The sequence below is a fragment of the Squalius cephalus genome (assembly GCF_949319135.1).
Source record: "Squalius cephalus genome assembly, chromosome: 7".
Taxonomy (NCBI): Eukaryota; Metazoa; Chordata; class Actinopteri; order Cypriniformes; family Leuciscidae; genus Squalius; species Squalius cephalus.
In genome coordinates, this window is record NC_137128.1 from 31,727,369 (window position 1) to 31,752,052 (window position 24,684).

The following is a 24,684-nucleotide window of genomic DNA, read 5'->3' on the forward strand; positions in this document are numbered from 1 at the left end:
TCTGTGTGAGGTCTATGTACAGTTCAAAGAGATAAAAGACACTGGGCTGAGGTTGGGAACTTCCCAAAAACAGCCAGAGATTCCAGACAAAGGGATGTGGGGGCTGGGAGCAGTCTAGCAATCTTTGGCTGCTTGAATCCATGCACCACCTGTAACACACGTAAAAGATAGAACATGGTCACGATCAGTACGGACAGATGCCTGCTTTTTCAAAATAATCTAAAATACACAAATCTCTAGTATTGGGATTTGAAATATTAAGCCATAAAAAGGTTAAAATCTTTACCTAGTGTCTGGTTAGCTTGATGCTGGCTTTTTTCTGTGGATTCCAGATCTTGAAGTTCTAAAGAGTCCCTCTTATAATGTGTAGCTTTCCCATATGTTTGAGAAGTCCTCTTAGAGTCATCAAAAGAGTCTGACTCGTTATCCTCAAAACCCTCGTGCATGTAACCCTGGTACGACCCCGGCAAACTGGGGTGCACTGCCACTGTCACAGAGGCTGTTGCTGTTACCATGGTGATGGCATTGTTAGAGCGCTGCAATGTCCCAGGGCTGTGTGCTGGGGCTGTAGTCCTGTTTTGCTGCTGCCCTCTCCCTGGTTGTGGCCCTGGGCCACACTGAGTAGTCCTACGAGGACAGTGGGCCCTGTCGCTAGGTAAATGTTGTCTCCTCTGCCCTTGGTACTCGTGTTTGTTGTCCCATCGTGTGATCTGTGAACTGACCGAGTTGACAGCATTCTGAGTTGACTCGCTGTTCTGTCCTTTAGAGCTGCTTTCATCAAAAGGCTTCACCACCTTGGAGGCAAAAACAAGCACAAAACACATTACAAAAGTGTTCTATAGCAGCTACATTGTAAGCAGTTTGATTCCTAATGTTTTCTGTCAGGTCGACTTACTGTGAGCTTAGGGAAGCTGGGGTTCTTGCTGGCTTCAAGCAGAATATGAGAGGTTGGAGGTTGAGCTGGTGGTGTGATGTATGTGCTCCTGTCACAGTACTTATACTCCTCCTCACCGATGCCAGAGGTTGTCGTAGTTTCGGAATAGTATTCAGAGTCAGAGGTCTCAGAGAAAGCCTGACGTGGTCTCTTGGGGATGTGCCCAGCATAGTACCCATGGTGGTTCATAGGAGGAGGCATGGGCTCAGGAGAGGGACTTTGCAAATGATTGCCGTTGTTAGCGGGTATGACCTCAGCTGGTGGGCCCATAAGCGAAAGCAGTACCGGAAGTAGCACCAAACCGTTCAGGATCCCCAGCAGTGTCAGTATAGCCAACACTGCAAAGAAGTATCTGCAAAAGAGAACAAAAATGAAGAGAATATTAAAGCTAAAGCAGCCACCAAACATCCACAGCATATTCAAACAAGATATGAGACAATGTGGTCATCATCCAAGAGAGGAAGGTCATATACAAGACTTCTTGTAGGATGCTCTTATCCATCGTTTTTTCCCTACATTCCCTCTCCTTGCTTCCTCTGTCCTGGCGACCTGACAAAGTTGGAGAGAAATTCCTGGGTTCCATCTTTGTAGCTAGTGCTCACTCACTCTCCCTCTGGGAGCCCTCATCTATCACCACTGCCCTGCCACTTCCTGAGGAGATGTGTTTACATTAGTGAGCAGATTCTACGCGTCAGAAACAGTCACCCCTCTCCATTGCTTTTCCCCCTCTGCTTCCCTCCCTCTGGCTAAAAGCTGCCACTGCTGTTAATGCAATTTTCTCCTCAGCAACTTAATACCCTCTCTTATTAAGATCCTATTTCACCCTGGCCAGGGCACGCCACCTTTGTGTTTACACTGGGAAGGACAGGCCAGACCTTTGCTTTCTACATTTTTCTTCCTCTTACTCTCTAACTCCTCCTGGCCCTCAACAGCCATGTTGGTTCAAGAGCTAATCACGCAACACAATCGTGGATATCTGCTAAAAGGTATTTCTTTCACATGTGCAATAAACTGTTATGCGCAAAACCTGTAAAAGTGACCCTAGAGTCCATCAACAAGAATTCCTGCATTCAACAAGTATTCTGAGTGCGAAGGGGATTTGTTCTGAGAAATATCTCTCTTATTAGTCCAAACCGTTCTGAGTAAGACTAATACTAAGACTAGTTATTTTCTCAGTGGAGGTGACTAATGCAGGAACATTAATCCAGTGCTGAAGACAAGCAGGAAACACCACCCTCCAACTCCAAAGCCAAGAACCTGGAGGTCTGGTTGGCACAGGCACTAGCGGGTCTGGTAGAGCAGTGTAAAGGGGTGCAGAGTTGCTTAAGACTGAAAACTTATGTTTGAACGAAGGGGCCTAGGGAGAGGGTGGTGAATGAGGTTTCCCAGGCTTTAGCTCTTGGGTGAGTGCTAGATGTTAGCAGTAAAGGCTAAAGATATAAGGCTGAGAAGTAGAGGCTAAAGATATAAGGCTGAGAAGACCATTATTAGTTTTGCACTGTATACTGGCTTGCGTGTTAACATGTAGGGCTCACTAATAAGCTGCAGGGCTGTGGGGGTGTCTGCGCCTCTGTGCTCCAGCTCAGAGCATTGAGGGAGGGCTCTGATTTACCACAAGAAAGACAGTGCATGAGAAAATTAGAGAGCACTCCAGTTAAATGGTTACACTAAAAAGAGACAATTCAGCTGTTTTAGCTGTGGTTAAGAATTCTGGAGGTAAGAAAAAGAGGAACAGAATCTGGAAAAAAGTCTGGAATGTTCTTTTAACCTCCCACCCTCTGACCATTTTTGTTTCTGTCGCATCTAGAAGAACCTTGGGTTTAAGAAAGAAAGACAGAGGGGGAAAAGTTCATCTTTGGCATATCTGCTTGGAGCATTCCAGACGTACAGTGGAAACTGCTGTCCACTGACCCGTCTCCTCCAATGAAGCCATGTGTTTACTTTGGCTGTCTGAGAACCGTCAAACAAATGAATCAAAAAACCCTGTTAAAAAGATTACAGGTCTGACGGTCATCGCACCACTGAACCTCCATTTTGGATCTATTTTGGTTTTGTCTCTATCGCGGCTCCCTAAGGAACTGAGCCCGGTACTGTATCACAGAACCTCTGGTTTTAAAAGACTATAATTACCTATTTTCAGTCATTATGCACAGTCAGGGAGAGGTAATATTTAAATTGACCTCTAAAACCCAAATTTCCAAGGTGGCCCGTCGGGGTCTGTGCATGCAGCGCGCCACTAACGGAGACTCTGGTCAGAATTATATGCCATTTTTAGACCAGAGACTGAGCTATCCTATGGGTTTCTCAGATGGAGTGGTTTCTCCACTCCTTCCTCCCAATTCTCTCATGTCTGATTCATTAACATAGATGAATCCGACAGCTTGAGTGTGAACCGTTTTCTTTTTCAGTCATCTCTCTCTAAGGTGATGGCTGAAAACAGTTAGAAGAATCACATAGTTTGAGTGACACTTTGATAGGAGTTTGAGAAAGGCACAATCATCCTTTCATCACAGTTTGTAATGTTCATTGAAAACATGAAGGCTGTTTAAGAATGGAAAAAAATCAGACAAAGCAGCCAACCATCTCTGGCTGCACTTATGTCCACCTTTTGTTAGTTAAAGGCGCTCATTCTGTCTGACAGTCCTGTATACATGAAAAAATTGGAAAAGGGGTGCATGTTTATTTTAATAAGTCAACGTTCCGAAAGTGGAGCATGATTTATTTAAGGAGTAAAAAAGAAAAAGAAAAAAAGGGGGGAAAAAGACTAAACCATCCACAGGCCCCGCCTGGGTTAGACCTCCAGAGTAGACCTAGTGTTAGGAATTCTGTTGTTTATATAAACTGTAATCTTTTCCATTCCAAGTCAGGGGTTGGAAAGGGTGGCTCGTTCTAAGAGGGGCCGCTGAGCTTGTTCTCCTGTTTATTCAGTGTCCCATAGCCAGGAGATGTTTACAGCAATGTATTTATGCTACTCCCCAGCTAGAGGGCCAGACCTCTCTCTCTCTACATCTAAACAGGACCTCCCACTGTGAATGCCCCAGTGCTGGCACACCGCTTGCACCAAATGGTTTGCTCCAACCCCCAATCTTTTCTCCAGCTTTAGCACTGTCCTAAAACAATCTGCTCTAACACCCTCCTGCAGTTACCTGGAAGACCCAAACCTCTTCCTCATATCCAAGTTACTCTTTGGTGCAAAAAGTGGGTGCTTGAAAAAAAATAATCAAGAGGCATATTTTATATTTTCAACATGCAGCTATATTGTGCTGGGTCCTCCAGCTAAGTAAATTTTGTGTCATGGGTCTGTTTTTGGCGGCTCTCAAGGTTGTGGTTTGCTTTCAGCAGAGCCCAAATTCAGTTGAAAAAAAAACGACTATTTTGCATTTTTTTCTTCCTGTGAATTAGGCATTAAACCAGGTGGAAAAGCTGCCCAAATGCAATGGCTAGAGGGAGTTCACAACCAAATCATTGGACTGTTGACCTCCTCCCCGCATTCAGGGTGCAAGTGTGTGCATGTTGAGTCACCGGACAGTGGGTTGTATGTTTACATGTTTACAAGCAGCTGCTGCACTCCATTGATGTTTCCTCCATTTGTTGTGCATTCAAGAAGCTCAAGGATGTTTGTAAGAGTGCTGTGGTGGTCTAAGGGTAGTTAGAGACTGACAACACCAGGTGATGGGGAGGCAAACGTTACCACCTGTACCCTAGAGCCACATGGACAACTGTCTCCCTGACTAAGGCCTGCCACCATTTTAAAAGGCAGCATATGGGCCGACCTCAGAGACCTGCCTGGAGAAGTGTCAATCACTCACCTCATAATGAAGTCAAACTCTGAGCCAGCAAGCATGAGCACTCCCAGCAGAGTGGAGATGGCGCCGTCAATCACAGGAGCGAACATATGCTCCATAGCCACAGCTGAACGAGTGTTCCTGTCCCCAATGGCAGTCAGGAAACCCTACAACAGTGAGAAAATAGAGAGAATGAAAATGTATTTCTGCTATTGAAATCGAATAAAGCAAATACTGATGAATTACTGTGCAAGATGATCTTACCAGTGCAATGTGCACAGTAAACTCCACTCCAATACCAACGGAGGCTATAAGGATGACCACAGGAATGGCACTCAGCTTGATACCAATTAGGCCCATGATGCCAAAAAGTTCCACTGTCATCATGGCCAAAATAAAAACCTGGGAGCAAAAAAAAAGACTAGCACGTTAGCAGCTACATCACAAGAAACTATGTGCATTGAAATAGCTCTACATGAATCACAATGCAGAAATGAATCACTGGGCCAATATCCTCTACATTTCACTGTCATCTGCCCCAAGTATCAGATTACCTAATGGCCATGTCATGGCCACTCCTCATTTTCAGGAGTACGGAAATTAGTGACACTATATGATAAAAGAGCATAAGGACCATTCTGCTCTTGCGTTCCTGGTGCAGTGTAGTCTTTAGTGCTTTCCTATTCATGAGAAACTGTTTTTTAATACAATAAATAGGGAACTTGGTTAAGTATTTGCCCTGAAAACCTTTGATGTTGGCAGGGGTCCCAATTTAGTCATGCTTTAATTGGAGATTGTAAAATCCATTTTACTGTGGCTCCATATAGGCTGTGAAACTGAAGATGACAGAACCGATTTTGAGTAAAAAAAAAAAAGAAAAAAAGTGCTCTAAACAGTTTGCTTTATCATTTAAATAAATGCAATAGGCATTTACACTCAAATGAGTTTGACATATTACAGCTAAGCCAGAAATACATGTCAAGCAAAGCAAATGGATACTTCTAGTTTCCTTGATTCTTCATGTTGATCTGAGGACCCCACCAGCCTGTGTGAAACACCTCCTAGCCCCTAAACTAACCCACCCACCCACTACCCCCACTACATCCATTCCCTGATGGATGGGTTTAGCAGGCCAAGGTCGTGACTGGGCAGATCCGTCCTGTCCCCAAATTTCTGGACAAAGGCAGTTGGAGGTAAAAGCCTTCAGGAGAGCTTTGCATTTCTTCTTTAGAAAGTCTTGCTGCCCTCATTTGAATGACAAAAGAGATGAGGGGGAGAGTACGTATATGTGTGACTGTGTGTTTATATGTGTCTATGCAAGCAGCACCCTCTAGACAACCAGCAAAGACCCTCCCCAGAAAACTGCCCTGGTGGCAAAGTTATTGAGCTGTGTTGAGGGGATCAGAGAGAAACAAGAGAAATAAGAGAATAGAGAAAAATGATAGAAAAGAAGAGAGTTAGAAATGGATTAGGGTGAGAGGAAAGCAGACTTACAATGATGCCTGCGGTCCAGGGGTTGAGCAGGAGGATGGCGCACACCAGGAAGGTGCAGGCAAGCACTACGCTGATGGACAGCAAGAACCAGTGGCGCAGACCAATGTACTGTTCCCAAAACAAAAAGGGGTAGCCATTGGGATAGTTCTGGATTCCCTGCCGCATGAACTCCTCGCAGATTGTGCGCACACTCTCAATGGCTTCAATAAAGTCTGAGGCTTGTCTGAGGCCATTTAGATAAAAAGGAAACTGAGCAAATTCTAGAGGCTCTGCCGCAGGGACTGAAAGAGAAGAAAAGTAATGCTCTTAGACACAAACACATGCTACTTCTGAAACATATCCATAAATACTGTATAACAACCTGTATAATGTCGCCTTCTGGGTTTACTTACTGCGAAGGTTCTCCCCAGTGGTGTCGTACTTATCATGGATCCACTCCCGAGGATGGGGGTAAAAGTTGGCTTGGGAGGCGGCATAGCCCAGCGGATCATTACTGACCCATACCGTCAGGTAGATGTAAAAAACCTCTGGTGGAATGAGACCATCCTCATCCACCAGGCGACGGGATGTAAGCTTTAAAAGAAACAAAATGTGTAAATGTAAGTTTTGGGATAGACGGCAAAGTTTTGAAGCAGTATTTAAACTGAATGAACCAATAGCTGACCACACACCTGGCTGTAGTTGAAAGGGTCTTTCTTAGAGCCAGTTTGTATGAGAAGCTTGTAGGCCAGTGCTCCATCCTCTGTGCCATTGCGATAGCTGTCAGAGGTGATCCTGCCAGCTTCCCAATCAGCATCAAATGTAGCTTGAAGACCTACATGGATCATGAACATGTACAATTAGACCAACTGTGAGAAAGACGTTCAAACCTTCCTACTTGTCTATTCACAACTCAGTAAACTATGGCAGAAGATTGTTAAAATCACCCCTCCCTTAGATAGGGGGTAAAAAACTTGGGTCAGATTTAATGCCAATCCACACACACAAACAGGCATATAAACCAAAACAGAGCTCCATCTTTCTGCCTGGTGCTGAATAAATGTGTGTGGGCTGAATAAACTAACCAGAGAAAGCCTTTCGTGCTCTCCAAATTACAAAGTCTGGCAACAGCTGAAAAACAGTTTCCACAACCATTCTGTAATTACAGAGATCTCCTCACAAGAAAAGGAAATAGCAATGGGGAGAAATAGAGAGTTTTTAAACTACCTTCAGTTTCCACAGCCTTTTAAAATAAATAGCTTCTTTTCAATTTGTTGGGTTTTAACTATTGTGGATTCACCTCACGGTTAAGCTCTCAGTACAAACTAATGTGAGCAGAGGGGTCACAAACAGTCTGAGATAACCCCTGACCCTCTCATAATCCTCTCTATGTCCAGGTTGGAAGAACACAAAAGCCGATGACAGAAGTGAACTTTCACTGAACTCTTTCTATCACCTTCAGAGATAAGAGCATTTCCCACACAACGAGTGAACACAACTGAAAATGCTACTTTATGTGGCATCTTTCACCATATCTATGCAAATTTATTTACTAATATTTTGTAGATGCTGATATATCCTAATCTATGAATAACACAATAGTGCAATGCTGACAAGTTATGGTCTAAAAATTTTTGACTAAGATTTAAGCATTTTGAAAAATAGTAGAAAACCAGTAGCCTTAGCAAGCACCACTAATGAAAAAGAGCTCATTGTGAAACGAAGGCTTACCTTTGAGCCAATCCTGGAAGTAGTGCAGCCACATTCTGGGAAGTTTGTGATTGCTGTCTTTAACTACGTATTTTACAGAGTTGAAGGCATTGTGAAGTTGTAGAAGCTGTCTTTGAGAACGTGCATAGTCGAAGCCATCCATGGTAACCAGGTACATGTTATAGAAGGAGAAGTATTTAAACTGGGCAGTGATGAAGTCATACTCCTTTGTATCCCTGGGGACAATATCAGTCAAGTAAAGTCCATCATGAACCATTGTGGTGCCATAGAGGCTGAGGCTCAGAAGAGCCACAAAAACGACAACCACTACAGTCTTAGTTTCAGGCTTTAGCAACAGAGGGGCATACTTTTCCCGTGCAAAGCTTGACAGATTCCAGCGAAAGAAGGGCAGAGGCACACACTCTCGTCCCTCTTTGGGCTCCTCCACCTGAGCTAGAAGGTCTCGGGTGGAGCTGGAGGTAGTGAACAGCTGGGAGCCGTAAGGGTCAGCGGTGGGAGTGGGTGTGGATAGGACCATGGATGGAGGACTGGTGGAGATTTGGGAGGTGGGTGGCAGGATGGTGACAATATGTTGGCCAGCTGCATCACACTGGGTGAAGGCCTGCACAGTGGTGGTGATGTGGGTGCTGGTGGTTATAGTTGATCCAGTGTAGGTGGTGGTGGTCGGAGCATGCTGGTGGTTGTCATTTGCGTCGGAGAACTCCTGAGGCCGGATCTGGATCACCCGAGATGAACAGGGACTGGAGAAAAGAAACATCTCAGTAAACATCTTGAGTACCACATGCTTTGGCATTGTAAAATGGACTGAGATTAAGTAAGAGGATAGTGCATCTTAGTTACCTGTAGAAACAGCACAGGATGTCCAGTCTTTTATCCTCCCGCCTCTGCAGGTCCAAGCTCAGAATTGCAGGGAAGATCAGCAGAACCATGGCAAAGTTAAAGACCACCACAATTGCTGCCTGAAAAAAAGAGTGAGAGAGAAAGAGAGACTTTAGGATAGAGGCCAAGTCTTTTCGTTCATGAGTTCTACGCTGCCACCCGACTCCACAGCTGCTGTCTGAACTTGATAAAAAACTCTGCATTCAGGATCCCTCGCTGTTTTAGTGCCTCGGATTGAATCCCAGAAAGTAAAATATGCACCCTAAATCAACCAGCAACCCCCTCCCCCATCACTCCACAAATAGTCAACAATCCAAGGAAAGGGTACTCCCAAGGTCACAGCGAGTCTGAGCAGAACCAACCCCCCAACTCCGCCAACCTCAGACAGACATTACATTCTGTATCATTACAGCACAGACCACCCAAGGTTAGCCTGGGGAGATCAGAGAAGCACAGTCTGAAGGCTGGGTGATATAGTGATATGTATTCACCCATCTCATTTCCCCCCACCTGAAAAACAGGCTATGACATTAGTTGGATGTAGGGGTTTGACCATAAAATAGAGAGAAAGAATGTGAGAAAGAGAAACAACAAATGCTGTCCTCACTTTGAATTAACTTTGACTGCTCATTTATTAAAGCCACGTTTCATTGCCCATTTCATTGGTGACCATTACAGCCAGTTTTTCTGAATGGGCAGCACAGGGCGCAATGGTTTATGACATGTACTCACACTCAAAATACACACTCGTACCTGAAGTGAGAAGGCCCTGAGAGCAGGAATAGGCACTAGGGCAGCCATGAAGAAAGCAATCATGTTATTGATGGAGGTGAGAGCCACACTGGTGCCAGTTCTTCTCAGGCAGTCACCTGTTCTCTCCTATGGAGAAGAATGGCAAGGAATGAGTTGTGATCTTCAACAACAACAGAAAATCTAGGCAACATTTAATCCCCTAGAAGGCATAATCCAGAGCGTGTTCATGAGATACCTTGAATGGGATGTTAGATCTGGCCTCGGTGAAGGAATGAGCCAGCAAGAACATGTCATCAACTCCAATGCCCAGGGCCAGGAATGGCAGCACCTGTGGAGGAACGCAAAGCTCTGAATTACAGCCAAGCCCTGAGGGGTGAGTGTGAATTTAAGACGTTTAGGTGTGTATTTACCTGCGTGGTGGCGGCATTGAAGGACAGCCCCAACAGTGAGCACAGTCCAAGTCCTGCAGCAACAGATAGTGCGACTAGCAGCACTCCTGCCAGCCCTACAGCACCCTGAGATTTAGCACAGTCCCAGCGGAGCATGGTCACGCATGCGTATGCCAGCTGTGCATAGAAAGACACATGTAAGGGAATAGCTCCACACATATGGAGACACACTCATCACATTTCCATTAGCCTTAACTAGAGTTTCCACAGTAATGGATGTCTTACCATGAGCAGATAACCACCTGCCACCCTGATTACGCTGACGTCGGAGAAAGACTTCATGATGTCATTAAGAGTGGTGGTAGAGAAGGCGTAAACACTGGATGAAGAGTTCTGAGGAATGCTCCCATGGACAACCTAGAAACAAAAATCACAATTTTAAACATCCAGAGAATGCAACTATATGATTTTGAGTATTTGTATTGGAAAGAGCATATGTATCTGTCAAATCAAAGATACCTCTTGTGACTCACTGCAATTTAATCAATTTCAGCATGAGCAAAGTCGCTTAACCTAGCATTGTGTTTTGAACAAACTTGTGCACACATTGCAGAACACAAAACAAATATTGAATTACTTTTTCCGACAAGCCAAAAAATATTCATTCTACTGTGGGCCGTACCCTCATCCACCTCTTATTTTATCCTAATAATACACAAACAAGATGCACGAGACCCTATGAAGCTTGACAAGCGAGAAATAATGAGCACAGATGCCAGAGGGCAGAGGTCAGATGGATCAGATGAGATCACATGGTCTCTCAGGCTACTCCATCAGCACCATGAATGGCCGACAAACTTAAGGGGAAAAGAATACCCCAGCACTTTGTTTTTACAGTGCCCTATCCCCCCAACCTCCCCTGACTTCACTTCCCCTTCTCTTGCTCTCTTTCTGAGGCAGTAGACATTATTGAAGGCTCTTCTCTCTCTCTAATTTTCTCTCTTTCAGTCAACATGCTGGGTGTCAGTTATCACAAAAACAGCTTGTTCCTATAACTGGGAGTTTGTCAGTGGCCTCCTAGGAAGACTCCGTTTACTAGGCAGCTGAGGATTGATGGAATTCAGGCAGACGTTGCCATCCTCTGGTCTAAGGAAAACAACCCTCTAGCATCACGTGTGACCTTATACACTCCTTTTACCTTTCCACCCCAGCCGGGAACCCTCCATGGTCACTGAAACCATTCAGACCTCACAAAGTGACCCTTTGGGATCTGTTATGAAATAGGAAATTACCTCAACAAACTTCCTCTGCCAGGACTCCAAGATGGCAGTGGCCTTGTCCTCATTCCAATTGATGTCATGGATCTCATAATCGTCTTTAAAGTGCTCATAGAGCTGTTTGGGACTCATGAGGAGGAACATGGTTTGAAGAGCCTCCGCACTGTAGGGGGAAATACAGAGGACTAAGTTAGATCCGAACGTACAAATATCTATGCATGTGCAAATACCATTGTGTAGCAAGGTGAGTTAATAGGCAGACATGTTATAATAAAGGCTGAAATAATGCGTGTGGTCCCTCTCAGGCTGCTGTAAATCACACTTCCACTGAGATTAGAACAATGCTCAAATGCTGGGCAGAAGGCCAATGTCCCGCTCTCTGCAGAGACTTTCATTTATTGCAGATTAAACTCTGCATTGAAAATACACATACACATATGATATTAAATTACAGGTGTCAAATACATTTACTTTTGATTTTAGTTTACCCACAGTTTGTTTACTTTGTATCATATGCTCTTTTTTCTGTACAATATGTTTTCATTTTCCTCCACTCTGCATTTCAGATCCGTCCATAGGTTATGCGGCTGTCCATCATGTTTAATTGGTCTTTCCTATACTGGGGTCAGAGGTGGAAACTGATCCCTCTTCATGTAAGGAATTCCTTGGATGTGTGAGGTTATTAGGAGTCAGAACGATTCCTCCCTCTCTCTCCACCTCTGTCTCTTTCTGATTTTCTCTCTCACTTTCTCTCTTGTCAGGGCCTCCTAAGAGAGGCCCACCCACATACCCCCTCCTCATGACTCTCCTTCTTTCTTTCCCCCTTTCTCACCTCTGCAAGGCATTCTGGGAGTCCTTTACTCTTTCACCCAGGATCAACTCCTCCTGCCAGTGCATGAACTTCTTGGAGAAACCATGGCAACCGCCCTGAAGTTCAGCAGCAATGTCGGGGACCTAAATAAAACAGACCACACATTTAAAATCTACAGACTCATATTAAGACATCGTCATTACAACACTGTTCCCACCTGCCATGGGTCCTTATTAGGGGCACTGTAAGGGCAGTCTGTGTCGTTAGGATCCAAGCATGGGCGGTTCATATAGGCATGGCCAACCTGTGCCTTATCCAGCATCTCTCGAAAACCCTCTAAAGATGTAAACTGGCTCAACTCTTCCATTAGCTTGAGGGGGTCCAGATTCATCCACTGTATGTCAGGCATGCCCCTACAACAACAGACAACAAAATTGAGACACATTTTAAGCAGGCTAAATCAATTCTACAACTTTTTCAAAAGATAGCATGCTTTTTCCAAGCAATCCCCCTTTCCCCTTCCCTGCTGCTGCTTCTCCAAGCCTGCCGGCACCAGTCCCTCCCTGGTGGTGGTGGACTACAGATGCCGCATAAAGTAGCGTTTATTATCCTGTTACACGGAGGAGCATAATGTGCCGGCGGTCTACAGGCTGCTGTCTCTTAACTTTGTGCATCGAGTCATAACGATTACCTCTGCCTCTAAAACATCTTGATAAGGATGAAGGCGGGCAGTGAGAATGCTGGGAAGGGCTGTGCCGACTATCTTGAATGCTGCTTTGAGCTCAGTGTTCTCAACCCCTCAGTCTGCAGTTTTTAATCTATCTTCTCTCAGTCAGTGGGTATTGAGAGAGTGGACTGTTGTCTATTGACGTGCCAAGGACTAATTCTCTAGGTGTAGTAAAGTTACAGTTGGACTCTTTTAACATTCTAATTTGTTACAAGGGAAGTCTTCAGTAGGGGTGGTTCTTCTGGGAAACACTAATAACAAGAAGATTGCAAAATTTTAACAATATTACATTATTACGGCCTTTAAAATTAAAAATATTATACATCACAAGAAAAAGAAACAACACTCCCAGTCAACACCTATGTAGCAAAGAAAATGCCTCAGAAGCCAGAGTGATACCCCCTGAGTGAGAGAGGGGCCTTTCACTGTGATGAGTATTTGTGGGTAAAGAAGAATAAAAGTGAATAGTGTCCTAACTCCAGGACCAATCTCACTCTAATAACTCATGAAGAGCAGCTTCAAATAAAGCTGGTCCTCTCCCATTCCCACATACCAAGCGCCTTTGCTCCTGCTTGCAAAGAGAGTCTCCTTTATCTCCTATTTTTTGCTTGAGTGAACCGGCCTGGGCCCTTTTGTTTTTCCATAGATTGCTGCTCTTTGTTCCCTCAACTTTTTTCTCCCTCCCTTTCTCTCTCTCTCTCTCTCTCTCTCTCTCTCTCTCTCTCTCTCTCTCTCTCTCTCTCTCTCTCTCTCTCTCTGTCTCTCTGTCTCTCTGTCTCTCTCTCTCCTTTAGAAAAAAAAACAGCTGAACTGAAGCGGAAGCCTGAGAGGACATTAGCCTCAGTGGCTAACTCAAGCCCTCTTCATACATGGCCAAATAGAGAAATGAATACAATGAATAACAATATTTTTAAAGGCCACTCATCCTTCTCAGAAAATTGGGGTATTAGTACCGAAAGAGGAAAAAAGTCCCTATGAGAATTGACAGAATCTGTCTTAACCAACTGAAAAATAGCCATTTTTTTGTCCAGCATGAATTTAGAGTGGCAGCATAGAATACAATTTATAAATTTTCCTTCAACATAATATAAAGGAGGTATTTTGAGTTGAAGTGTAAACTACAATGTCTAATGTCCACAGTTAATTTCTCCCACTTTTCTGTCCCTCTTTTTTCTCTCTGGGCCCACGACTTGAATAATGCCCATTTTATTTGTTATAGAATACAATTTATCAATTTTCCTTCAACAAAATATTAAGGAGGTATTTTGGGTGGAAGTGTAAACTACAATGTCTAATGTCCACAGTTAATTTCTCCCACTTTTCCGTCCCTCTTTTTTTCTCTCTGGGCCCACGACTTGAATAATGCCCATTTTATTTGTTGGACAACTTACAGCTCCAAGCCTGGGCGATTACCATGAGAATGCACAGTGTTACCCAGTGCTGACAAAGCCGGGCCCCCTCCAGGGCCCCCTCACTGATGGACACTCACTCGTAAACTGAAAGAATGCTTACCATTGTCTGACCCAAAAGCTCCCCTGCCCACCCCCCCACCCTTCCCTTCCCTCCTACCCACCCAGTAGCAGTCATCTCTCTCTCTCTCTCTCTCTCTCCCCATTCCATAAGGGCTTCTTCAGGCTGGGGGGATTGGGTGGTGGGACAGGGGTGCAGGATCAGAGATTGTCCTGTAAAGCCCCCTCACCACACTGATGACAACTCAAGCCCCAGCGACGATGGAACCAGGCTTCAGCTTATCAACAGACTAAATAGAGCTTTTGCTAGGGGCTTGATGTTAGAGTTTGTCACACCCAGCACCGTTTTGGTTGAAGGTAAAGCCCAATTGTTAAAGGAGCGCGTGTTATATGGGTTCAGACACAGTTGCTTATTCTATAGTTAGTTCTGATCTCTTGAGCTTATATATTAATAATAGTCTAGTCAAGCTGTGTATGACTTAATTAGAGATGTCATTATATATTAATTTAGAATAAGCAGAATGCTTACGGTAAGTAGGCGGAGCCTCCCTGCAACTTGGAGCCTTCCCAAAAGCAGTCCAAAGGAGTTACGATCATACAGGGGAAAAGCTTGTCAATCATCTAGGAGAAATAGCATATAATCTTTGGTAAAGCAGATTTCATGGCACAGAAAAAATAGCCCTATAAAAGCTGTCTGAAGCAAAAAGAAATAAGAAAATTGTTTGGGAGAAAGACAAATAAAGCATAAAAAAACATGCTTACCCTCTCAATCATGACATTTTCAATAATTGGGACTCCAGATTTGAAGCAAATTTTATTAAGATCCCAGGATCTGTGGGAAGAAATCACACAACCACATATTAAAAGACTGGCCCTCATGTTTGTAAGTGTTTGAAATTCCCTGTAATCCTTCTGGGGGTTGCACTCACTTTCCATAAAGAGACACTTGAACTTTGCTGGCTGACAAAGCAGCCTCCAGGTGGAGCAGCAAAGCCTCCTGGGTAAGAATATTGGTTCCCTCTTGTTTGGGTGTCTGTATGAGCATCTGTGGGGTGAACACTGACTCCTCTCCCTGCTTCTCTTTTGTGTAGCGTAACTCCTTGCTTACCCGACTGCCAGCTGAAACAGACAGACAACATTGTTTATTTTCAAACATTCAGAAAGGACCTTTGCAGTCATTATGTTTTTATTCCTTCTGACTGTGGATAAAAACAAGCCAGAGGAACAATATAGTTCTATGTTAATGGTCACACTACAACAATTGTTTAAACAAAGAAACAACCATGATCTTCAGCGAGAGGTTAATGTCATAATTAAACCCAAATTAAACTGAGATTAAACACGCTAGTTCTCAGTCCCCTGTGTACTCTCCAACTAACCCCAGAAAACAGATGTGTGGATCACATTTATGTCTCTAGCACACTAAAGAGTGGAAGTACTCCTTATGACATGGCCCACAATTTCACACAAGGTTTAATTAATGGCTAACTCTACACTACTTAGCACAGATTGTGGTTCCTGATTGGAAGGTCCCTCAAGACTTTAGGTCTTTCTTGATCTACATGTCACATCCAAGATTTGAGCAGTAAATTGAAGGAGGGAGCAAGGCAGAAGAGTACAAGCAGAAATGCTGTTCATGTGGTATGTTGAGTCGGAACGAAAAGCATCAAAGAGTGCAGAGGAAACTCCCGAGTCCAGCCTCCTAATTAACGGAGGCGGTGATAAAAAGAGGACGCGGGGTATCTGTGGCCATGCCAAATGCACATGAAAAACACCGTCCCAGATCAGAGCCTGCCCGTCTGCCCCTCCACTTCCCAATACATGATGACAAGCCTGCAGTGGCTGGCTGAGCCCACCGAGCCACTTTTTCTCCCCGGCACATCTCACTGCCTGCTTCAGTTAATTGAGAGAGGGAGTGGAAGAGAAAGAGACATAGAGAAACAGAAGAAAACAGAAAGAGAGAAATAGAGTAGTACTGTTGTTGCCAGGGTAGCCCACAGCTTTGTAAGTGGCTTAGATCTGAACAGAAACAAAGAAATTGCACCACAAATATAAATTCCATGTGGTTTGCCCTGGAGCTTACAACTTTAAAAATGCAAACATTCAACCTCCTGGTTCCATTCATGCAGCTATCTGACATGCAGGTTACATAAACACATTACTTCAAAAAATGTGGCGGCCTAAATCTGAAGGCTGTATCCATTTGCAAAACGCAAACACGCATTTGTGTCGTTATACGGACAGCATGTTCATATTTAATGCATTCAGGCATCTGCAGGAATTGAGCTCCAATCCTTGGGCCTGTAATTACAGGGGCTCCTGAAGTAAATTATAGCTATTTGTGTCTGGTTCCTCCCATCTGGACCACCCAGCTAGAGGCCCGAGTGGGCCCCGCCGCTCAGTCACCGCTCCACTCAGCCACCCTCCAGATGGGAGCTTTGCTCTGTTCTCTCGGCTCACTGCTGCTGTACACTTAAAGAGACAGGCACGCAAATACTTTCACAGCCAGAAACACAACACAGGAGGGTGGAAAAAAGAACTATGATGCACAAGAGTGATCTGGGTACATTTAAGATTCAAACAGCTAGAACTGTCAAACACAGACGCCTAGGGGGATTTCAAAGAATATTTGCTTTGAGTTACTGGGGCTGAAACAGGGTAGAGAAGTCCATGTTTATGAAAATAAAATAAAAAGTCAATAGACACCAAAGTGAGGGCAGCATAAAGGTGTTGTGTGATATCGATGCAGCAATACTCCCATGCAGAGCTTACTGTCTCCCAAGCAGAGCCCCTCCTTTCTTTGTTACTTTCATTTTTCACAGCCTTGGGGGTGACATCACCATCACAAGCCAATTATCCATGAGGAGGGTCCGACCAATGTTCCCCAACATAGCCAGAAAGGAAACCAGCCTCAATGTCTCACAGATTAGATAGTTGTACAGTGGATCCTGTAAATACTATCTAGTAAATAAAAAGCTGAAGCTAATCTACAGTCTGCCCTAACTGGCTAGGACACAATGGTAGCAAGCTTCAGCTAGCTTGTCTCAAGGTCCCACCCAGGAGCAAACCAGCAAAATGAGCTGGTGTGAGAGGGTTCCCTCCCAGTGGGCAGTATGGAAAGTGACATGTAATTAACTATGGAGAAGAAGCCCCTTGCTCCCCGGTTGTCACCCTACCAGTGGACCCTGTCAGCTCCAATCTCACTCATGTCCACCCTGGCACGGCCTATCCAATGCTCTGCAACATATCACCCACAACTGCATGCTTACATTCACCTAAAATAAAGTTATGGTTACCATATTGATGAGCAAGAAAATGTGGTTTGACTAAAAAAGGTTAAGAAAAATAATCGCTTGGTTACAAAAACAATCATGTTAAAATTAACTGAAAGATTACGCAAAAACGTGACTTCACTGTCAAGATTTGAGCATTTGAATATGGTGCAGTACCAATAAGCAACAAGATCTGAAACCCAGTGCTTTCTCCATTAGGACAGGCCACCTTCAAAGTGTTGTGGGCCAGATTAGAGGGATTAAGAGGCTTCTGAAAGGACTCACGCTGTTCTGGAGGAAGTCCCACAAGGAAGAGTGCTGAAAGAGACATTTTTACCTGTTTTCACCACCCAAGTAAATCCAAGAGCACAGATACACAGTCGGGTGCCAGTGCGTGCCCACGCACACACTCTCTCATACACACATTCATTCTCTCTTTCTGTTTTCCCCTTTTCTTCCACACACATTAGTATATGAAACCACCAAGAACAAAACAAGCCGGTCCAGCTCTTTCGCCTTGGTCCCGTCAAGCCCCCATAATGTCCATTCCAAGCTCTTTGTTTGATTTTTTCTTCCTCTTCTTTCCAGACACATTATAAAGACAAGAAGGATAGATTTGGCTCAAGTGCAAATCTTTTTAAACATTTCAGCTTCACTGCAACTCTTAATCACAAGGAGTCTCAATGGCTTGACCATGACTGAGAGAACCACCCCATTTCGCCCCAATACAGTGGCAGATGGAGACTGATCCACCTCTGCCTCTATGAGCTCTAACTCAAGGCCACCAAGAGACTCAATGCAGGTCTTTGTCAACCTAATTTTCAGTCACGTTCAGTTGTTTTCCAACAAACAGGGAAAAAAATTAAGAGAGAAACTCACTACAAAACCGTTTTTTTCCCAGCAGATAAAACAATGCTAAAGAGAGGGAGGAAGAGCTGGCTTCAGAGCTTGTCTACGAGTGTGAAATGCATAAGCACACATGCATGTCCTCCAGTGCATCTCTCTGACAGAACATTTTGGCCTTGATGATAAAACAAATACACATCATGCACTGTAACTCAGGTAAAAATATTAAAAACAAATCAAGAATACTAAAACTATGCTTGAGCTAACACCTATTCAGACCTGATACTTCTGTCAGCATTGACATAAATTTCCACCGGTTCTGGCATTTAGGTCTTGGCCATTTCCATATGTATAGCCTTCCCTGTACTAATTATGCTAATCAGCCCTAGTGTTGGCTGCTGTGAAAAATACCCACATTAGGCACTCCACTGGCTGCTAATGCAGCTTAATGTGTGGTTGAAACATACATTCATCCCACGGTGAAAGGCAAAAATTTTCCACGTTGCTGGTTTCATTCAAACTGGAAATGAATTTATTGAGCCCAGAAACCATTTCTTTTCCACCACGTACCAAGAAAATGTTTTTTTTTTACCCTAACCAAAAGGACAAAGTGTTGAGGAGGACAAAAAGGAGACTTTTTTCCCCAAAAAGTGACCAGTTTCTTTTTTTTCCAGCATGGATCAAAGAGAATGACCCTCGTTGGACTGAATGTAAGAAATACTGTCTGAATCAGGCAGCAAGAGGGGCATCTTCTTGGGGGTCTGGAGTCCTCCTGCCTCCGCTGGCGTTGTTCTAGTAACATTAGCTTAAGAATATAAACTAAAAGGTGTACCCTAGCACTTCTGTTATGGAGCTAGACCTCGATTTGCCTCTCTATCCTAGATATGAAACGTGTTCTGTTGCTGCACTGACAACCTTTGGAACTGCATCATGCTCTTAACTACCCAATGGTTAAAAAACAAATGCAATGCCAAACGAACTGATTAGGTTGAGAGAATGAAAACTCTGGCAGAGTGAGCATAGCCTTAATTGGCAACGCTCTGATTTGGGGTAGAAAGTTGCTAAACTCTGAGAAGGGATGCATTCAGGTCTTATGGCTGTTCTTGAGTAATAGGGGCTGGATGGCTGGCCTGTGTGGAGAGGGGGGGGGGGAGGGGTTGAAGTAAACATTTTCAACTGACCCAGGTTGACTCTGGCCTTGTTTGTACTTTCTACTGGTGAGGTCTAAGTCTCAGCAGTTAGAGTTTATTTATGTAGCTGGGGTACTGTGGCTTGCCATTCACCTCCAATAATGCTTCATAGAGCTTTCTTTCTTTTGAATCCGGCACCAGGACTGGAAGACTGTGTATTTTCTAATGAATTATTGCATTTACCTCGCATTTCTTTTTTGTTTAGATAACTGCTCTTAACACTGAACTGTCCACATGTGTCTGTATAAATTCTGGGCTTGTGCTGGTTCCACCAGTCTACATGTATGTGGACAAAGTCATTCATGCAATGTGTATATGTTCTTTATTCCTCTCTTCTACTGCCTGGTGGCTTCATAAAACTCAAACGGGCCTGCTACCCAGATATCTGGGTAAACTTTTTTACTTTTTAGTAATGTTTGTACAGCTTGTCTGTGTGTACACATCTGTCAGGCACAACGAAATAGTTCAAAACGGATGAGAAAAATTAAGTTACGACTGTATACGAGTACATAAACATGTCCGTCTGTTTGAAAAGTTTGCCGTTTGTTTAGCCCGACACACATTTTGCAATGACCGTTAAATGCCAACAATCCTTTTGGCCAGCATTACTCAAGCATATAATCACATATCAAAGTCTGCTTTTTTCGCCTCACACCGATAGGCAACTTGTCACTGACAAAGTTTTCCTCATCCTTCGCTCTAAAAAACTCAATCAAATATTAAAATCCGCACAATTAAAAGAAGGTACAACTTCTCAGTTTGGTGTCAGAAACCAAATGAAATAACTTCAGCTTCTTTGAAAACACAACTTTCTCAATCCTTTCTCTCCCTCTCTTAATTCTCCAAACAAATTCCCCTCTGCAATCCGACACTGCACATAAGAAGAAAACATGAGTAATTTAAGGCTGTAGATTCTAGAATGTTTCTTCTCTCACCAGCCCCCAAACCGTCACCCTACATTTAATTTTATCACCTCTTTCTCACGCCTCACACGGCAAACGAAATCACACTTTCCCAAGAATTATCCAATGATTTAAAAGGATAACTCACCCAAAAAGCTTTATGTCTTGCATTTTTAACTGGGACACAAAATAAGATATTCTGATGAAAGGTTTTTATGGACAGAACACAGTATTCTTCACAGGATGTCTAAACCTGATTACTAAACTGTAGGTTAATTTTTATAAGACATCTAAACACAAGGTTGCTGCTTTTTGCACATCATTTGATGGAAGCCGGAAGCAATTACAGGTGGTCCCTGAGGACATGGACACTTGGTGGCCTGTGTGTCATTTGGGTGGGGGCAAGAGCAGAGGTGAAAGAGGGACAGTCACCGCCTCAGGGGTAAGGAATGAGGAGCCATATTCTCCAAAATGCACAGCTGGGCAAGTGTGAGATCCACAGGCCCTGGCTGCTTTACTATTCTTTATAGCTCCCCCAAACACAACAGATTTGAATTTTTGTGACAAAAAGGTTGTAACATTTAAAATGTAACTGATCTATCCTTAATCTTTAAAATGTTGCAATGCCTTTGCCATATTAATTTTATGATAAAAGGTTTTGGCTTGGCAGGTCACTGGAAGGTCCTCTTAATATATGAAACTATTTAGCAATCGCTAACAGCACCAGAGACCTTTCTAAATTCAATTCCCAATCACAAGACCTATTATAAAACTCTTTTGTTTGTCCCTGTGACTTTTTATGTGTATGTGTGTAGAAGTGAATGTGTGTGCCTGTGTGTGAGAACTAACCTCTCCTTGTTACCATACCACTTACTCCCCATTCAGCCCAGAGCAGCTTTGTCAATGGGCTATTGGGGGAAACAACACAGGCAGAAACTTTAGAAACACAGGCACTGCCTCTTAAAGGCACAGCGTTCCTTTTCAGCACTTTGGCGTTTCACTCCAGGAGCCCCATGCTTTATGCCTGCTTTACATTAAAACACAAATTTCACTGCCAACATCTGACAACTCCCTTTGCTTTAAACTCCATCTAACGTTCCCACCAGAGAGCATTAGTTCATATATCGCGACATTTACAGTTCTGAATATTTCAAAAGTAATTATAAACTTTTTGCCTTCTGAAAGCCATATTTTCTGACAATGATATTGTAAAAAAACAAACAAAAAAAACATAATTATATATAAGTTTTTTTAAATAAACCAATGCTGAGCATGAACATGAACATGTTTACAAAAGTACAAAATAACGACTCCCCTTGTGTGTGTGCATGTTGTGTGTGTGAGTGTGAAACAGGTGGGTAAACTTCAGCTGTATTCACTTTTTTTTGGTAAAGGGGGGGTGCCTTTATTGTTGAATGGAATCCAAGAATAGTGAAGGACCACACAGCGAGCATGAGGGGGAGGGTCAGCACCTCAAAGATGGCTAACGATTCACACACAGCCCATCTGTGCAGGGGATCAGCAGTGTGGCGAAAGCCTAGGGGGCTTAGAAGGAATTTGGCAGTGTGAAAACCAAATAAAGCTGCCTGAAAATGCACAGATAAGTGAGGTGCACGGAAAGGACGTCAAACGGGAAAGGGGAGAAAAAGAAAAACATCAAGCACAGCTCCCACCGCAAACAATATAGGCTGATGGGGAGAGAACAAGAGAAGGCTTGCATGCGCTAGGAAAAAGAATGCTACGTGTGCGTGACAGGAGATATGGAATTCCAGAGGCCACGGTCTATGTCCGCTCAAAGATCCCGAGACTTCATATCAGAAGCCCACACAAGGTCTAGGTCTATATCGCCCGACAACAGCACCACAATCACATTTTCAATCAGTTAAGCTTTGTTAAGCTAAGCAAAGACAGTCAAATTGTTTGGGAGAGAGATCTAAAATTGAGTTGCACTAAAAAGGACTATGTAAAACAGTGTCAGGCACTTTGCAAAGTGAAAAGTCACAGCATACAGCTCACAAATAACTTGATCCTGCAGATCTCCACACCGATCAGCCCCAAAAACCCACCCACACAGCGAAACATGAAAGCTTGGACTCACCTTCCACCCATAGTTTCTCAATGTCCGTTTCAATGGCAGCGACCCTCAAACCAACAGACAGGGCTCCGAACACAAGCAGTCCAATGAAAAGGACTTTTCCACAGTGTCGCTGGATGTGACAGCCCAGAGAAAAGAGAAAAGCCTGGAACCTCGCCCGAATCCACAGTGGTGCTTTCTGTCCCACAGCTTTCCCCTGAGACACAAGAGAGGAACACTTATTCACATGTACAGTGATGCTATTTTAGATCAGTTGTAACACACGGTGCCCTGCCAGGATAGTGAACTGTCCTGACAACGCACAAATCAATATTTAGAAGAGAGGGTTTTTTTCTTTCTTGTAAGACATTTCTAAACGAGACACTGTCTATTTGTTGTCCATCAGACAATGTAAAAGATGTTTGACTACAAAAACAAAGCAAACCAACTGAAAACAATAAAGGAATTACTTCAAAATTCAGTTTGAATACCAGTGTGACAATATCAGAACAGTTTTCTCATTAATCCACCCTAACCTGTAGTAAACACTAAAATCTCAACAATTTCATGTGTGTTCCTATATAACATGGCAACTGGCATGAGTTGGAGAACTTCATAGGCCTGTAAAAATGTTTGTCATTTTGTTATATATTTGTTTCAGACTTGTTGCAATAATTTCTGTAATTTTTCAATTTTATTTGTCAAAATTAAATTAAAATGTTCAATGAACTTCTTGTTTTCAAGTTTAGTGGGTTTAAATTGTTTAAGTGTATTACAGGCCTCAGGTTTCTCATCTGGTCTGGATTCAGTGCTCATCTTTTTGTTAAGAAAGATGGTGAACTTTATAATACTTAACAATATATCATACAACATAACAGCTATAGGCCTATATAAAAGCTTCTTAAAAGCTTTAGCCTTAAAGGGTGGAATGCTAAAACATATAGGATCATGTAACCTCAAATAAAAGCTGTCAAACATGTGTTTCTATAAAGTACAACTATTTCAAAATACTTGGTTCTTCTGTTATAACACAGCAGCGTGTGACAAAGACAGTGATTTTGTAAGCATTTTCTAGCTGGCTATTAAATAATCAAACATTTAAAAAGATCAGAACTTTAATTCATGTAGGCTATCCAGACTTTGCAACAACCTCACAAGTGTCCTGTAACTGGCAGTCCTATCTGCAGTATAACTGGACATGTTTTGGTTTCACTCATGGGAGTTTTGACACATAGCCAAGCGTTCATGCGCTTCACTGATGCTTTGTCAGATCAAACTTAATCAGTGAATTCCTCAGCAGGACGCGCGCATTGTCAAACAAACACGCTATATTGTATCTAGACCAACCGGGCTGTACTCTGAGGCAGCTTAGAGAAGTGTTAAACGTGAAAAATACTCAAAACGCGCGGACTGAAGAACTAAATGAATGGAGACTCGGCTCTCATTCATAGAAGTCGCTGTCCGCACTCATACTTTCATATTTAGCGTCGTTTACTCGCCCTCTAAAACGATTTCCACCTAATAAGCTTTGAGATGTAAATGTTGCCTTTTGATCATTTCCTTCTCACTAGCCTAAAAAGAGAAGTAAATTCCCTTCAACACCTCCAAAACTACGCTAAAGAACGTAATTAACAGTTCCCTGGCTCCCTGGAATACGAATGCACGAACAACAACAACGTAGTGCGTATTTGTGTATTCCAACGGAAAAGCGTTTGTCACCTTAGAAATCTGTTTTAACGCAAAAGCGGCGTGGCAGTAACTGGGTCTTCGGATGAGGTCTGAGTTCACAGGCGGCGGAGAGCGTGTGTAACTTGGGGGTAAATCTCCTAAAACACCACCGGCCGGTCCCGGGTCTCTGGGATCCGAGGCCATAGTCCAAACGGGAGGCAGAAAAAGCGCAGAAGAAAGTTAAAGACAAACGCGGTGCTTTAGGCAAAGACGATAATAGTAATAATCCAAGATTCGCGACACGCGCATCCACCGGGTTCAGCTTTAAGAAATATTCTCTAGTCTTTCCTTGAGCCAAAGTCTTCCAACTCCATCCCAACATTATGTGCTCGAATCCGTATAGATCCTTCGGTCTTCATTCGTCCAGCTATAGCGCGTAACTCGTTATAAAGCAGAAGAAAGTCGCGAGCGGATTCCGCCAGTCTACCTCTGATCCTGTTGCAG

General features: G+C 43.5%; 1 protein-coding gene across 1 annotated transcript; it reads right to left on the reverse strand.

Annotated features, from left to right (window-relative positions):
• ptch2 (patched 2) lies at positions 1 to 24,684 on the reverse strand. Its single transcript, XM_079877705.1, has 22 exons — positions 24,232 to 24,684; positions 22,537 to 22,729; positions 15,158 to 15,347; positions 14,991 to 15,060; positions 14,758 to 14,849; positions 12,250 to 12,445; positions 12,054 to 12,175; positions 11,237 to 11,384; positions 10,230 to 10,361; positions 9,966 to 10,121; positions 9,791 to 9,883; positions 9,556 to 9,681; positions 8,764 to 8,882; positions 7,924 to 8,663; positions 6,885 to 7,027; positions 6,606 to 6,786; positions 6,214 to 6,494; positions 4,984 to 5,121; positions 4,744 to 4,886; positions 896 to 1,286; positions 287 to 794; positions 1 to 149 (listed from the first exon to the last, which is right to left on the reverse strand). Exons 1-22 carry the CDS (start codon positions 24,382 to 24,384, stop codon positions 115 to 117), a joined length of 4,350 nt encoding a protein of 1,449 aa, XP_079733831.1. The 5' UTR covers positions 24,385 to 24,684; the 3' UTR covers positions 1 to 114.

Coding starts and splice junctions, on each gene's coding strand:
- ptch2 (XM_079877705.1), bottom strand. CDS start 24,384: ATGGCCTCGGATCCCAGAGACCCGGGACCGGCCGGTGGTGTTTTAGGA. Junction 10,122..10,229: donor CAGGTGGTTATCTGCTCATG/GTAAGACATCCA, acceptor TTCTATGCACAG/CTGGCATACGCATGCGTGAC. Junction 150..286: donor TCAAGCTAACCAGACACTAG/GTAAAGATTTTA, acceptor CGTGTGTTACAG/GTGGTGCATGGATTCAAGCA.